The sequence below is a fragment of the Metopolophium dirhodum genome, chromosome 2 (genome assembly GCF_019925205.1).
Source record: "Metopolophium dirhodum isolate CAU chromosome 2, ASM1992520v1, whole genome shotgun sequence".
Classification (NCBI taxonomy): domain Eukaryota; kingdom Metazoa; phylum Arthropoda; class Insecta; order Hemiptera; family Aphididae; genus Metopolophium; species Metopolophium dirhodum.
The window spans coordinates 10,706,286-10,722,470 of record NC_083561.1 but is presented as its reverse complement, the minus strand read 5'-3'; the positions used below and the strand labels follow the sequence as shown (position 1 = coordinate 10,722,470).

At 28.3% G+C, this 16,185-nt stretch overlaps 1 protein-coding gene across 2 annotated transcripts; it reads right to left on the bottom strand.

Annotated features, from left to right (window-relative positions):
* Positions 1-1,030: 1,030 nt before the first annotated feature.
* Positions 1,031-7,371, bottom strand: LOC132939525 (microspherule protein 1). 2 transcript variants are annotated; one of them, XM_061006739.1, is made up of 10 exons: positions 7,125-7,371; positions 6,943-7,070; positions 6,145-6,422; positions 5,836-6,054; positions 5,636-5,774; positions 5,093-5,176; positions 4,017-4,140; positions 2,497-2,653; positions 2,215-2,430; positions 1,031-1,753 (listed from the first exon to the last, which is right to left on the bottom strand). In XM_061006739.1, the coding sequence occupies exons 1-10, from the start codon at positions 7,187-7,189 to the stop codon at positions 1,373-1,375; spliced, it is 1,791 nt and encodes a 596-aa protein (XP_060862722.1). In that variant the 5' UTR covers positions 7,190-7,371; the 3' UTR covers positions 1,031-1,372. The 2 variants fall into 2 exon arrangements, with proteins under 2 accessions (XP_060862722.1, XP_060862721.1); XM_061006738.1 differs by having other exon boundaries at positions 1,192-1,753; positions 6,937-7,070.
* Between the last annotated feature and the right edge of the window lie 8,814 nt (positions 7,372-16,185).

Here is a 16,185-nt window from a genome sequence, read left to right as displayed (position 1 = left end):
ATCCAAAGAATGCGCAAAATTATTACAATTATTCGTCTATTATCTTTTTAAATAACAATAGGAGTGTCCCATTAAAAGAAATCTACCTTTAATATTGAGAGGACGATGGACGTCACACATGACATATGTCTTACACAAATGGACAATATAGTTAATTTGATTTCACCAATCAGCAGTTCCAATTGCGTGTTGTTGCAGTGGCGTAATTTGGTTGTTTGTGGGGGAGAAGGGATTGAAACATTTCCTCCCCTTCGCAAACCGCCAAAAAATAAAAATTTTGGTTTCTAACTTAAAAGTCCAACCATTGTGATTTATAATCTGTAAAATGTAAGTAGGTATATGTATAAATACATTAAAATAAATAATTACATACTATTTTATAAAGTTTTAAAATTTACTTTTTCGAGTAGATTCATGGAATAGTCTGCGTAGACGTAAAATACTCAAAATAACAAACTTCAAAAGGTTATAATCTTGGAACTAGATCCGACCGAAAAATTCTGATTGCACTATTGTACTTAACTAGTTGAAATATATAGATTTCATAAAAAAAAAAAATTCTAAAAATTGCTTTGGAGCTAAACTGCATTTCTTACGCAGATTCGTGGAATAATCTGCATAATGTACGCAGAATCCCGAACTTTTAAATGTTATAACTTTGGAACTATGACCGGCCGATAAATTCTGATTGCACCATTGTGCTTACCTAACTCGTTAAAATATACCTACTAGTTCCCGAAAAAAATTCCCAAAAATCGATCTAAACTGCATTATTTCAACATATTTGTGCAATATTGAAATAGTGTTTACTGATTATAGTGCTTATTACCAAGTAATATTATCTTAATTAGGGGATTTGGATTTTTATTTGTTGTTTCTATAATGTGTGTCCCTAACATGTCCAATACAATTTACTAGTTCTAGTTGTTTGCAACCAAAATTAATTTTTGTCACACAACGACAACTTCTTAGTCATAGAAGTAAAAATGTACAGTGTACATATGTTTTGAAACTCAATGCACATTGCACATACAGTTTTACAATTTGATTTACTGTAAGATTACAAAAAAAAACTTAGTGGTTGGTAAAATTAATACAATTCATCAACTGACTATAAAACATTTGAATAATAATTTGTTGATACCTCATACAATTTAAAAATTGTGTAAATGAGAAAGAATATCTAATACATATATATCAAAAGTTGTGTAATCAACTAGTTTAACATGAAATCAAAATATAAAAGTAAATATTATCCCATGTACAGTAATATACGTCACAGGAGTTTTATAGTATTATTAAATTATACAAAAAAATATTTTTTTTAATAAATACAATTTTTTCAATATAAATATTAACTTAAATGGAAAGTTTACAACAAATTTTGTTGACGTTGGTTGTGTTCTTCTTCTTCAGCCTCTAACAATTTAAGTTGCTGTTCTAGTTCATCTTGTTGCTGCTGCAATATTTTTTGTCTCTGCTCTTCTAATATTCTTTTCTCTTGATCTTCCATTTGCTGTTTTTGCTGTTCTTCAAATAGTTTTTTCTGTTGCTGCTGCTGTTCAATGGTCTGCACAGGTTTTTCAGCTTTTGTAACTGTAGTCTTCTGTGACTTTTGATTGGCATTCTGTTTCTGCGGTGTCTGGTTAACTATTTGCACGGGTAACTGCACCTGGTTTTGTGTGCAGGCTTCTTGTTTAAATGTATTTATTAATTGATGATTTATAAGAAAAAGAAATCTCAATCCAGCAATCTAAAAATAGACAGATGTATCAAACCCAAATTGAATACTATTAGTATTATAGGATGGGATTTTCGTTGGTATAAAAAAAAAAACAAAAAATGTTTTTCAGTGTACATAATGTTCTAAAAAATATCTTCACAATCTCTCTAATATTTTATAATACTAAATTAAAAGTATATTTAGAAATGTTTTACAAAAATAATTAAATCTGTATTTGCTGAGATGCTGAGTACAAACAATTATCTGTTAAAATAATTTTGAAACTAAATGATTTTATTGATATAACATTACTTAAAAAATTTCTTGATATAAGACAATCAAACAATTTCAGAAAATTGTGAAATAAAAATTGTATGAACATAATTGCTGTTAACCGAATTCAATTTTGTTTTTAGAGGTAATATAGTAATTTCTTGTGTAATTCCTAAAAAAAATATCCATTAATAATTGTTCTCAAATTGTTTACTAACCTCCAAGACAGAATTATGATTGAGGCGGCAGCGACTTCCAGCTGCCAAAGGTTTTCCATCAACATATAAACACTTTTTACCTTCACAAGCAATTAGAAAGTCACCAGTATTGCGCAAACGTATGGTTGCTTGCCGTCTAGATATTTTCCAAGCAGGTCCTTCAAGTTTTAGATCAACGTCAACTTGTTGATACTTTGATGAACGTCCAATGGTAATCTGCAATATATAAAACTTTGGTCAACCTATGCTCCTATCAAACATTTAAATATAAAGTTAACTTACCTCTCTAGACCTCATTAAATATCTGACCAATCGGCCACGTAACACAGCCAATGTTTGAGGTTCAAACTCCACAGGATTGATACCAGTCATTGGAAACACTAACACTTGTGCTCTAGGTAATTCGTCTTCCAAAACTTTGATTTCCTTTTTTATTTTTCTGTAAATATAAAGAAATATATTAAAAATTATACAAAGAATTATAAAGTATTACTTTTTTATATAGTTTCACAATAACTTGAAAAGTTTTACATATTTAGATGGGTTAATTTTCAAAAGTCGAAATATATAGGTTCCTGGAAAACATTAAAGCTATAAAAGTATACACCATTAAGTATAAGTTTTTAATTACCTATAGAAATTTAAATGTATATAACAAAATATTTAACATATCCTCCATTAACATTCTGTATTTTATATTAGGATTATAATTTATAAGTTACTTTTTTGAAAATTATTTGATAACGATTCATTATATTGATTTTGTTTCTGTTGTAGAATGAATAATACTTGGGAAATTATAGAATATGTAAAGAGAGTAAGTTGTAGTATGCTTTAAGCAAGAAATATTCAAATATTAAATAATATAATATATGTATCAATAAATGAAATCTAGTCCCTACGTTATTAGTTTATTACAATAGTAACAACAGTGACGCTTTGGAGTATTGTTTTCTAGAAGAAAATAAATGAAAGATCCGCATGTATTGTTTCCATTTTACAAATGTAAAACTAGCAAAATCTGTTTTGCACGGAAAGAATCGAGAAGGTTAGTCATAACTAAGAAACAACTTTTTCATGACATAAAAGAGAGAACACTTTGGCTGTGTAATTTTATTTTTATTTTTTTGATATCACTTATACAAAAAAAGTTCTTATTGTTTCAAAAACCATTATTGTTTGTGTTTTTCAACCTTGAATAACTTTTTACGTATAAGTGATGTCCAAAAAAATCAAAACAACATTGCATAGCCAAAATTCTCCTTTTTATGTGGTGAAAATCTCGTTTTCATAGTTATGACTGTAGCCAACTCGATTCTATCCCGCGCAAAAAAGTTATGCTATGTTCTACATTTGTAAGACGGAGACAACACATGCGGATATAGCGTCACCTTAAGTTATTAAAGAAAAAAACAACATTTTTCTCATTTCAGTAGTATTGTTGATATGTTCTGAAACAATAAAAGGAACGATGCTGAATAATATGTAATATTTTTATTCAGCATAGAAATAAATAACCTAGGAATTATCTACTTAAAAGTATCAAACTATAGTTCTGGCCGCCGACAGAACACTACTCCTTCACGCATTCAAATAAACAGACTCCGGAGTTTTGTACCAAAATTTCTCCCACTAAAGTATTTACTGGCTACTGTAAATTCTCTCCACTCATGGCAATGGGCAGTGTTTTGGATGGTTCATTGGTGGGAATGCACGTGAATGGATGATTTTTCGTCTCAACCCAGTAGCATTCTCATGGCGGACAGACTGTAGTGTGAAAAATGGATCTCTTATTTTATTACTTGTTAGTTAAAGCGAGATGTCTTTCAAGTACGGGATCAGGTCTTTCCATCAATAAATGTTGATCATTTAATAAGTCTTCACATTCAGCAAACGTAGGAATATGTTCCGAAGTTAATGTGGTTACTTAAAAAAAAAAACAAAATAATTTTACTTATAATTATTGGAAAATGTAAATAATAAATAAAGAGGGTTTCGCTTAATGTGATTACTGGTTTAGAGATTCAATCGTTTATTGGAATCAAAAACGATCTACCCAAACCAAATCGTATGTTACAAATTGAAAATTGACCTTTAATTAGAATCACTATGTACCAGATAAATGAATCACTTTTAAAAACATATTCATCGATTTTATGGCTTTTCAAACTGATCATATTAGGAGACAAATAGCTGGTATATACTCTGTCTGGAATAAGAATGCGCAGGCGGCGACAAGTTTTCCACCCGCAATCTTGTCATAGTTATAGTCATAGGCTTGACCTGCGTGCAATAAACCTGTTTTGGTTCTGTCACCCAGGTAAGTTCTTATTCCAGACGGACTATAGGTGTAAAGTATACAATGATTTATCAGATGTGATTAGTATAATTGTTTTAGTTCTTGTTCAAAAACGTTTCTTACATTACGTCAAGCAAACTGATTTATCTAGAAAAGTAAAAAAAGTTTACTACTTTGATAGTTTCAAAAAATGCTAAACTCCAGTTTATATTAAACAAAATTTTAAAAATCGTTAGCAATTTGATGTTAATGAAGAAAACAATTTGCCTCTTTCCCAAAACAGAAACGGAAAATTACATACATGGGTTTTAGTTTCAGGTTGTTATAAAAATTGAAAATACAATTGAGTTTCTTTTCCTTACTTTTTTTATGTTGTTTTAATTTAATTTTGAGTTAACATACAAATATAGAAATATAAAAATAAAAAAATGTTTTGTAGAATTATCTGGTTAACAGAATCAAAATGATCTGCACCAATCACATTAAGCGGAACACACTGTTTTTTATATAATTATTGTGCTTGTAATAAGTACTGATTATAATAAATTATACATTAGGCATAATATAATAGGTATATACCTTCTTGTTCATTGTTTAGAATATGAATATTTCGATCTTCTAGTGCGCTCATCAATGGTATTGGTATGGGATTTTCTAAGGCACCTATAATACAACAACAAAATATGCTCCAATTATTATAAGTAGATAGAGATAATAAAAATGTAATTATTCAGTATTCTATACAACAATAAACAAAAATGCTCTTTACATACAATCCACCTTTCATAATAATGCAATCAGAATTTCTACACAACTCAAACTTTACTTTCAAATGTCTAATATATTACTATTTAGTATTCTACTTAGTATTTACTTATTATCCTGACACAAAGATAAAACTATTATTACCAAAAGTTTTATTTATAAAACTTATAATATGAGATATTGATTATTATGTTAGAGACTAATTAAGACACGTACCAAACAAATATTTTTAAATACATCTATTACACCGCTTTTAAATATAAATAAAAATGTTTTCCAGGAGTTTTAAAAATAATTGTTGTGTATTTGACACAGTAAATAATTAAATAAATAAATATTGTTTAAATGATTACTTACTACACTGATCTGATAGCAAAGAATATCGTTTCATTTGTTGCCAATGGCACATAAGACTTTTAGCTGTGCGTCTTCGATGGAATATGTTTGGATTTTCGGTGAGCAAGTCTTGAAAGGTTTCGATGGTGGGTTGTGAGTTCTTAATAAAACATAATAAATCAATAAATCACCTATCAAAAAAAAATATATACTGAACATACTGATTGTATGGTAGCCAAGAGTTCTTCTTCAGCAATAGAAAATAGAGCCTTGGATTCTATATTAGCTACACTTTCTGGATGTAAATTGCGCATCGCTGATACAGCAAGTCTAGAAATTGTTGGATCGTACAACAAAGCATACCACCTCTGTGCAATTTCTTTAAGTGTAAATCTACAACTAAATTTAACACCTCTATGGACAATTGGTAAATTATTGGTCTATAAAGTGATACAAAATATTAAATTTTAGAGTTAGTAATAACTACCTATCTAAGTAATATATTTATTTATCTTTTAAGATAATATTACCTGCAAAACACTTTGTATCAACATTAAATCATCCGTAGGTTTCCAACGTCCCAAATCTTTATTTAAATTCTTCTGCTTCCTTGATCTATTTCGATTTGATGATGTTGAAACAGTTGATGTAGATGGTGCATTAGCAAAAGTATTTAATGTACTAGTACTTGTAGGAGGTCTGTTTGGAGGAACTTTCCGTGGTTGAGTAGTTGAAGTAGATGGCGTAGTATTTGCAATAATTGCTGCTTCAGGAACACTATGAACTGGTGACATGGCATTATCCATTTCTATATAAAATAAAATATAGGTATTTAAAGTTAATTAATATTCATTTGTATAATTTATAATTTTTACTTATAATATACAATAAGTATAAAACAACAGATAGTGACCACTTTTTCATGTTAATAATGATAAACATGACATACACGTGTCTAAGAGCTAGATATATAATCTAGAGTAATTTCTAAATTATATAGAAAATTATTAAGTAAGTAAATAGGTATTATATTAAGTATTAGTTAAATACCTAGGAATGTATAACAATAATATTATTAGAGTAATGAACATTAAGACCACGGATAATTAGACCACTTTATATAATGTGTTCTTTTTTGACGTGTAACTGTATAAGAGTAGGTGAAACACAAAACAGTACAATGTTACCTATAAGTTGAATATATCTCAACTCAAATGACACAAGTAAACATTAGGAATCAGTGTACTATACATTTTACAGTACAAGGCAACTTATGCTAACTTATTATAAATGGTGTAAAACTGTAACAAAGATTAACAAACCCGAACCCGTAGACGTTATGTTCAATGACTGAGTACGTGTGCGTTGAGTTTTTGGCAAAGGTGACCCAAAACCTGCACCCAAACTCGATTCGACCAATTCGTCATCAAATTTTCTCCGCTTTATCGAACGCGAGCTAAAGAAAAACATACATTATACAAAGAACAAAATCATACCACCGTGAACTTACCTCCGTCGCTTCGAACTGTCATCCATGGCGGCACTACTGTCGTTCATATTTAGATTCGAAGCCATTCTCCCTTGCGTGTACAATAACTAAAGTCGAAGTCGCAACCGGTTGATCACTCTATACACACGTTAAGTCCCGGTGTCCCACAAAAAACTAATTATTGAAATATTTAATCAATTAATTCCGGTCGGTTTGTCCCGACCAACAATAACAGTAAACAGAACTCACTTGACATTTTGACACAATAATGATTATGGGTTCGTTTACAATCGCCGAGACGATATCGTGATACTGGTCGTTGATAAAACCGCAGGGTGTCCAACAAACGCATATTTACCGTGCGACTAGCACAATAAATATTGTACAATATGCATAATATATTAATATAATAATATGTTAATAGGTCCCTACTTAATTTGTCTGGTGGATAGCACAAAGCAGTATATCACATTTGACATAATATTGTGTATGAATTTTGAATCGTGTTTTCAAATAATATTTTATTTAATGTTATAAATCCTGGCGGTGAATGTATTGGTTTCATAATGATGCGTTTTAGATTCTGAGCGGAGCGATGACTGTATTGATTTTACAAATATGTGTGTTTTTTTTTGTGTATACAGTATACTGTTTACACGATGTATAGCCTGTCTAATCTAGTTACCATTTTTGGGTTAAAAGTTCGTAATAATTTTCTTAATAATTGAGGAAAATAAAAAAAAAATAGGAAAAACGAGAATGCTTTTACGCAAAAACTATTTTCGACAAAAACGATTTTTATATTTTGTTGTAATAAATCCCCTCCATAAGATGTATTTATATATTGTCTTATACCTACAAATATTTTAAATGCAAATTTATAAATTATTACGAAATTAAAAATAAAAGAGCTTAAGAATTTGGATACGTATACCCATAGGCGTGCGCAGACTTTTGGTTCCGGGAGTGCACACTAAAACTTATGGCCCAAAATTATTTTTAAAACAATTATAGTTACAGACAAATGTTTTAAAGATATCAAATGCACTAAAAATATTTATTTTATTTTATTATTCATTCTAATAAATATTACATAACAATATATAGATATACAATTTTATAATGATAATACGTTTAAAAGGAACAACATTTTTGAATTCGTCAATAATTTCATTAATTCAATTTACACTTACTTAATAATTAGAGCCCTTGTCGTTTTTGGTGAAGGGTCCGAGTGTGCCCAGGCACCCGCAGCACCCCCTATGCGCACGCCTATGTATACCTAATACTGTAAAATGAAAAAAAATTATAACAAATTTGTTAAACTTATTTTGATAATTCTTACATGCATTAAAAAAAATTCTTTTCAGTCACCACGCAAGGCCCACGATACTAAATATTTTGATATGTGATGAGATAAATTAAGTTAGGCGAAACCCCCCACAAGCTTGCAATAATGCAAAAAATATTAATTTTGATATCCCCCCTGCACCCCCATGGTATATCCACAATGACGCCACTGACGCCTGATTTATAAACTATACCCCGAACCTATTTACACTGTTCCATGTGGTAGACCGATATAGACTCAAAAGTTAATAACAATAATATATTATTATCAAAAATTATTATTAATATTACTAAATTATGGCATAATTGATTTTTTTGATTTTTGGTAAAGGGTCACCCAGAAAAAGTAAATTTGTGAGTCGGCATATCAAAAAGGTTGGGAAACACTGGGTTAGACGACAATACGACATCATTTTATTTATATATTATTTACGACAATATAAGCAGTGTTGAGCCGAGATAAATATAATTTTATATAGATAAAGATAAAGATAAATTATTATAATGTTATCTAGATAAAGATGAAAAAAAATTTTTTTTATCTAGATAAATTATCGGATAATTTTTTTTTATATTGGTTTATGGCACTCTCCGTAAGCTCGTAGCAATATAGAATAACTTAATAGTATGTTATCGTAAAGTTATTAGTAAATACTACCTACTTAATAAATTACTTAATTGTCTACCTATAAATTATTATAATATATAAAAGCCGTTTAATAAATTAAATCATCTGGATAAATTCATATAGATAACGGTGATTTTTATCTTAGATAACTGTCTAAATTAATAATCTCTATTTATCTAGATAAGATAAAAGATAAAAGAATATTTATCTGGATACACTCAATACTGAATATAAGGTTGTTTAGAGATGATATTTTACTCAACAACATTCTTGTTGGGGAAGTAAATGCAAAAACCTGTCGTTGGAAATACGCAATGCAAATTGTTTATGATTAGGAGTTGTTACCAGACTAAATGCTTTTATATATTCAATTTGGGATACATTTTCAACTGTGTTAAATAGTAAATACTATATTTCTATGGCTTGGTCTTTTTTTGCGAATAGTGCAAGCAGTAAGCGGTTGTTTCTGCGAATGTTTTGTGTGTATTAGATTGTTATTCTGTATTTCTGTGGATGTTGTGTTGCGATTTTTTGAATCGTAGTCATATGTTAGTGGTTATGAAGGCCAGACTGATTGTTACCTACTTTGGTTATTATTATGGAGAATGGGGGACGTAGCCCGTAATATAACTACATAATTAAATAATAATAATATAATAAATGCATTTTTTTTCGACAAAAATTGATTCATCTTAGCATATTACTAATATTAAAATAAATTATTATAATATTATTTAATAGCAATATAAATATACTCAGTAATATAGACTGAATTCTTCGCTCAGAATTTTTTTTGGTATGCTTTGATTGATCATTGAATTCATATTGAACACATACGACATACCACATACATTACAGTGACGAGGTACACTCGATACCTGTCCTACTGTACAGTAGAGCAGTTACCTACTTCCCTCCCTCCTTTGTTTCTTGTGTCTGCCATTGAATTTTGGAGCAGTAAAAATGCTTCAAATTTTCACTTTGAGGGCGGTTTATGGTTGGAACTAATTGGATATATTTTGTAGTATTTTCTTTTGTTCTGAGTAGTTTCAACTTTTTAAATTCTGACTACTGGTTGGCAATAAAACACAAATGCGAATTTCTAATATCTTTACTGGTTATTATAATATGTTTATAATATTGACAAATATTTACGGTTTTATCAGTAGCTATCGGATAACTTATAAGTTATAACAATATAAATTGGTGTAAGATACTATTATACTAAGATATAAAATTAACATACTAATATATTATATTAGTACATTAGTATATTACCTTATAATAAAAATCCTACCTACCTACCATCACTAAAGATATCCAAAGACCTAATGGTTTATTATTGATTACCAAGAGGTACCACAACCTACCTACAGGCTACAGTTTATAAAAATAAACGCACTAGGCACTTTGGATTTCGTAAAGATTTGTAGGTTTGTATAAATACCTATGTAACATATTATAATGCTGCAAGTTACGCTATGGCCTATGACCATATGTTATAATATGGACATAATTATTACTTATACCTACTATATATTTAAATGAAACAGACCCGTTTTCTGCCCCCACACCCCATGTTAAAATACCTTTAAAATATATTACTTTATTTTAATACTATGCATTCACCTATTTCTGAAATGAAAAATAATTTTACTAAAACAATTTTAAATTTACAACATTAATAGCTGGTACTTATATAATATTATATATATATATTACAGTCAAGTCGAAATAACTCGAAGTTGAAGGGGGATAAAAATTCACTTTAGATATGTATTATTCGAGATATCTAACTAATGTATAGGGGACAATTTTTCTAGGGGAATAAAACACAATTCAAGTTGTCAAGTTTTTCGAGTTATCTAGGTTCGAGTTATCGCGACTCTACTGCATATTATATTATAATAAATTGTTATAACCACCGCTTTCGATTCGAAATTGGAAATTTATAAAAATAAACACTAGGTACTTTCGAGTATTGACTATATTCTAGACAAATTGAAATGTTATCAGTAATATATAAATAATATATTGTAATTACTAATTTGTAATAATATTATTTTCTGTTGGTGGATCCGATTATCTACAATGGAAAACACGTAAATAATGAATCGTTCTAAAAACTTTATAAAATAATTTCTTCAAACGTTTACTGCGTATTAGTAAATAAAATAATTAATAAAGTATTTAATACTTCAAATAAAATATAATGTTTTGATGAGACTAAGATCCTTCCCCCCCCCCACCAAATTGCGCGTGTGCTAGGTAGGTAAATAATATTATAGTACCTACCTATACATACATACAACATACATTTAATAAATGTATAGTTTCAATAAAATTACATGTCAAATATTTTGAGTGCCTTTGGTGAACGTTGGGCATTTATTATCGGATTCTTATACATAATATCATAGAATTTATAATGTATAGGTAGTATATTTACCTGTGACCGCCGTGTAATAAAACAATACATTTAAAAATTGTATATATGTATTGTTCCAGGTAAATAATTCATAACAAACATCAGTCTTTACTCTTTTTAGTGCGACTTAGATTATTGTTTAAATTTTTATAAATCACATACACATAAACCATAATAATGATATTGCCAATCGTTGCATTTGAATATAATAGGTATTATAATGTCAGTTTTTTTAAATTTCAAACGTTTACATTTTAATGTATAAAACACATATTATACGTATGCCTAATAATAGCCCTTAAGTGAGAATTATTTTTTAAAACCATACTCGAAGTACAAACTTAAATTATTTCTGAAATACCTACCTAAACTGTGCGTATGTCGTTAGCATTTTTTGATAATAAATTATAATATATATAGGTAGGTTTTCGCACATAAAAGTATATAATATGTTATTAATTAAAAACAAATTTCTTATTATAATTATTCAATTAAAACCACTACATATATGATGTGGAATATTCTGATATCTGAATTTTTATTTTATTCTTTACAAAAAATTATTTCAACTAAATGTTTTTATTTTTTTTTTTTATGCTACATTTTTAACAATTATACAAATTACACGTCACGTACAAATGGTACGATGTATTTTTAATCTTCCTGCATAAATGTACACCTATACCTGTGTATATGCAGTGGTCATGCTCGAGTGAGTTTAAATAATATAAAATTATTAGGTACTTTTCAGGAAGTTGTCGGTTCGTTTTTAAATCAATAAGCCAATAATATGGCATGCAAAAATTAAATTTAGACCAAAAAAAGCGAATGAGAAAAGCGAATATTCAAGTTTAATAATAATGGCTTGATCATCAGTACCAAAATTCACCAAATATACGTAGGTATAATATTATATTTTTCGAAGAGTGTACAATATTTTATTTTCAAACTGCTGTCGATTAATAAAAAAAAAAAATGATTTTGATGGCTAGCATAATAGCTACTAGCTAGTACTAATAATGTAGCGAACTACCGCTACCACAAATATATAACATATACATATTATTATACATTGTACCTATATACGTTCCGATTCCACTGCAGGTACACAAGTAGGTCGCAAACCTGAGTGTGTGTGTGTATATATATATATACAGTTGGTATATTACAATACGCCTACACAATAAATTATAATACCTACCTAGTAAAATAATACACACGCAACTATTTACGATTGTGTATGGCACCGAAAATCGGGTGTATCTATATGTATTTAGTTGAACACACTGCAGGCCTAGTACATATCTATAATATTTACCTATATATTATAACATTTAACTATATTTAATATATCGAACGCAAGCGAAAAATTGTGATTTTGCTGAATAGAACTATTTAATTGTTCATTGTATACATTTAGCCTTAGTATATAATATATATATAATATTATAATAGGTTTACCTACCATAACCTTTCAAACTGTTTATAGGTATGTTCATTTTGATCACGTGGTCTGCGGTAGACACATATATTTTAGTATTATTTTACCAGTATAGGTAGTAAGTACCTAAATATTCATTCATTATCTCCTATATTTAATTATTTTCGTGTTATTAGTTATTGACTAATATAGTAATATAAGTGTAAAACACTACTACTGCAGTGGCGTATTTAGTGGGGATAAAGAGGATCAATCCCCCCTCATAGGCTGTATATAATATGGAATATTTTTCGGAGTTCTTATAACTTAAGAAGTCTATCTTTAAAAGCGGGGCTACTGGATAAATTCATATCCTACCCCCTCATGACAAAAACCTAAATACGCCACTGTAGTACTGTACTACTGTACTATAATGTACTTATAATACAATGTACCTATTATTGTTATAAATAATATGATACAAAGATTTTTTTATAGAACTTCTATTATGTATTATATTATTTTTAAAAAACCTTAATTTACATGTTACATAAGGCATCAAGCCATAATTTATATAATATGTATAATATACATATTGGATTAATCGCAGTTTTTGTTTTAATTACAATTTAAAAAATGATTTTTATAAATATAATTTATTATTAAATAGATATTATATAATTCACGGTAAAAGGTCAAAATTCAATATTTTCTAGTATCAAAAATATTTTATATCTCTATTGACTAATTAATTCATTTCCTTCAGACTTCTCAGCTTCATTAATTTAAGATAAAATAAAATATAACAACAATTTAAACCTTGTTCATAAAAATTACATTACAAATATAAGGATATTATATTTTATAACATAGCATAAAATAGTTTTAATAATCAAAATATAGCCAAAATTGACTCATTCGCTTTGAATCATAAAACCTGCGCATATGTTGAGCAAAATGCAAAGGTGAAATGCAAAATTCTATAATATTTAAATTCGTTTTTAAACTGAGTACTAATTTATAATGTATAATATATAAGGAACTAGAATAATATAACCATAGTATAAATAGTATTCAAGAACAACGATTTAGAAATTTGAAACTTAACCCCAATATATGCCGCCGTAATAGGTATTAACCCTAAAATATATTTTTTGTAACATTACAGTGGATATTTTATTGTGATTTAATAATTGTTGTAATAATTTGAAAGTACTGAACTGCTTAAGATTTTTTCAACCTCACAAACACTAATTGTATCATAACTTAAGTTTACATATTACGATTTACGGTTATATAAATAATAAATAACGAATGTACAGTATACACATACTTACCTGGCAATGTGGAACTTTCGTATTTTTGTCAACGTCTCCGCACTGATCGTGACAGACATTAGACATTCAAACGAGTAGACGACTGAGCGTTTAGTGTCGCCACCGAAACCGTTGTAAATCTAGATAACACTGTAATTTAATCCTAATAATAGAGTCGGAAGATTGCTGTACTTACGTGTTATATAGCGACAACCAATATAATTGCGTTAGAAAATTGAAACATCCAACTGTAGGTTAACTGTAATCCTTAAAGAAAAAAAGATAGACAAACTGTATGAAGCCACTATACAGCCGACATTATGATTAACTTTTTCACTTTTATTGACCAATACAAATTATAATAACAATATTATAACGCCTGCTTATACTCTTATGAAATCGCATCATCCCTAAATTGAAGATCACACAGGTAACGACGTTACGTCCTTTGTTTTTGAGCTACAATATTGCTTATTATTTTATTTATTTGTGATATGGTAAAGACCATGATTCATATATAGGTACTATAAAGGTATGCTCAAGGAAAACCATGAATATTATATATATACATATAAATTGATATAATTAACAATCAAGTATTATAATATTTTATAAGGACATTTTTTGTAGATTGAACACGGTATCAGATATTTTCTACTGTTATACAAGTACAATTAGTAAATGGGTAATGGACAACGGGTATTGGTAATACAATATTTATGAACATGTTGTTAGGTTTAGCAAATTATACAAATACTAAATGCTGATGTCATAACATAAGAATACTAACAATAGTATGATTTTATTTGCAAAATATGTGGTTGCTGCAGAAACGTAAAGTACATGCTATATACCTACATATTATAAATACATAATCAGTAATCTTTATACTTTATTATTACTTATTAGTTTATAATTTATTGAGTTATTACTTATTATTACTGTTACATATATCGTCTATAATTAGCTTATAACACTTTCATATTATATAATATTATGTATATATGAGTTTATGACCCAAAAGTTACTGAATTTCCGTGTGTTTTAAGTGTTTACTTAATAGTTAAAATAATTCTAAATTAGCCACAAATGTGTACTTGGATTGTATAGCATTATTTTGCATATAGTTAATAGATATTATTATTTTATACACTACACAATAATATGTTTCTATACAATTTTTTTCACGAACCCATTATTTTGGTATAGATAACCTAATATTTAGTACACGCACTTCCGGGTCCTATACATTCATAACGCCGAGCATATTATAATACATAGGCAAGTGTCGATACAAAATCCAACGTTATACCTAATGGTTATTTATTATTATTGAATTATGTGATTTCGTAACAATAAAACAACGACGATTGTATCTCTATAGACATTATCTCACCGGAAGCAGCCCTTTTGGAATACAACAAATATATTGATCCTCAAATAACAATAATAATAGAGTTGGTGTATGTACAGATTATAGATATGATCATAACAAAACGCTGCAGAAAACATAAGGCATATTGTTTTTTGATAATAATAATATCGTATCACTGTCGTAACACGTTTCCACAAAATAAGTACACCATATTATTTTGATAACCTTTTTATATTCCACCAAATGAGATATTGGCCAATTTCCGTTTCCCCCAAAACAAATTCTATGCCACTAATGACTAATCCATGTATTATAATTATTTATAGATTCTGAGAAAGTTTGAACTTCAGTCAATAAAAAATAAATTGGTAGTTAATTATTTTTTTTTAAATACTTATAATATACAATTTATTACAATATAAACAATAATAGGCACTTAAGGATGTAATATTTTTCTAATAACAATAATATATTTATAGTTACACAAAAAACTGATTTTACGTAAAATTTGCCGTTTTTCCTTAATTTTTATTTTGTTTTTCCTGATGATTTTGAAAATTATTAG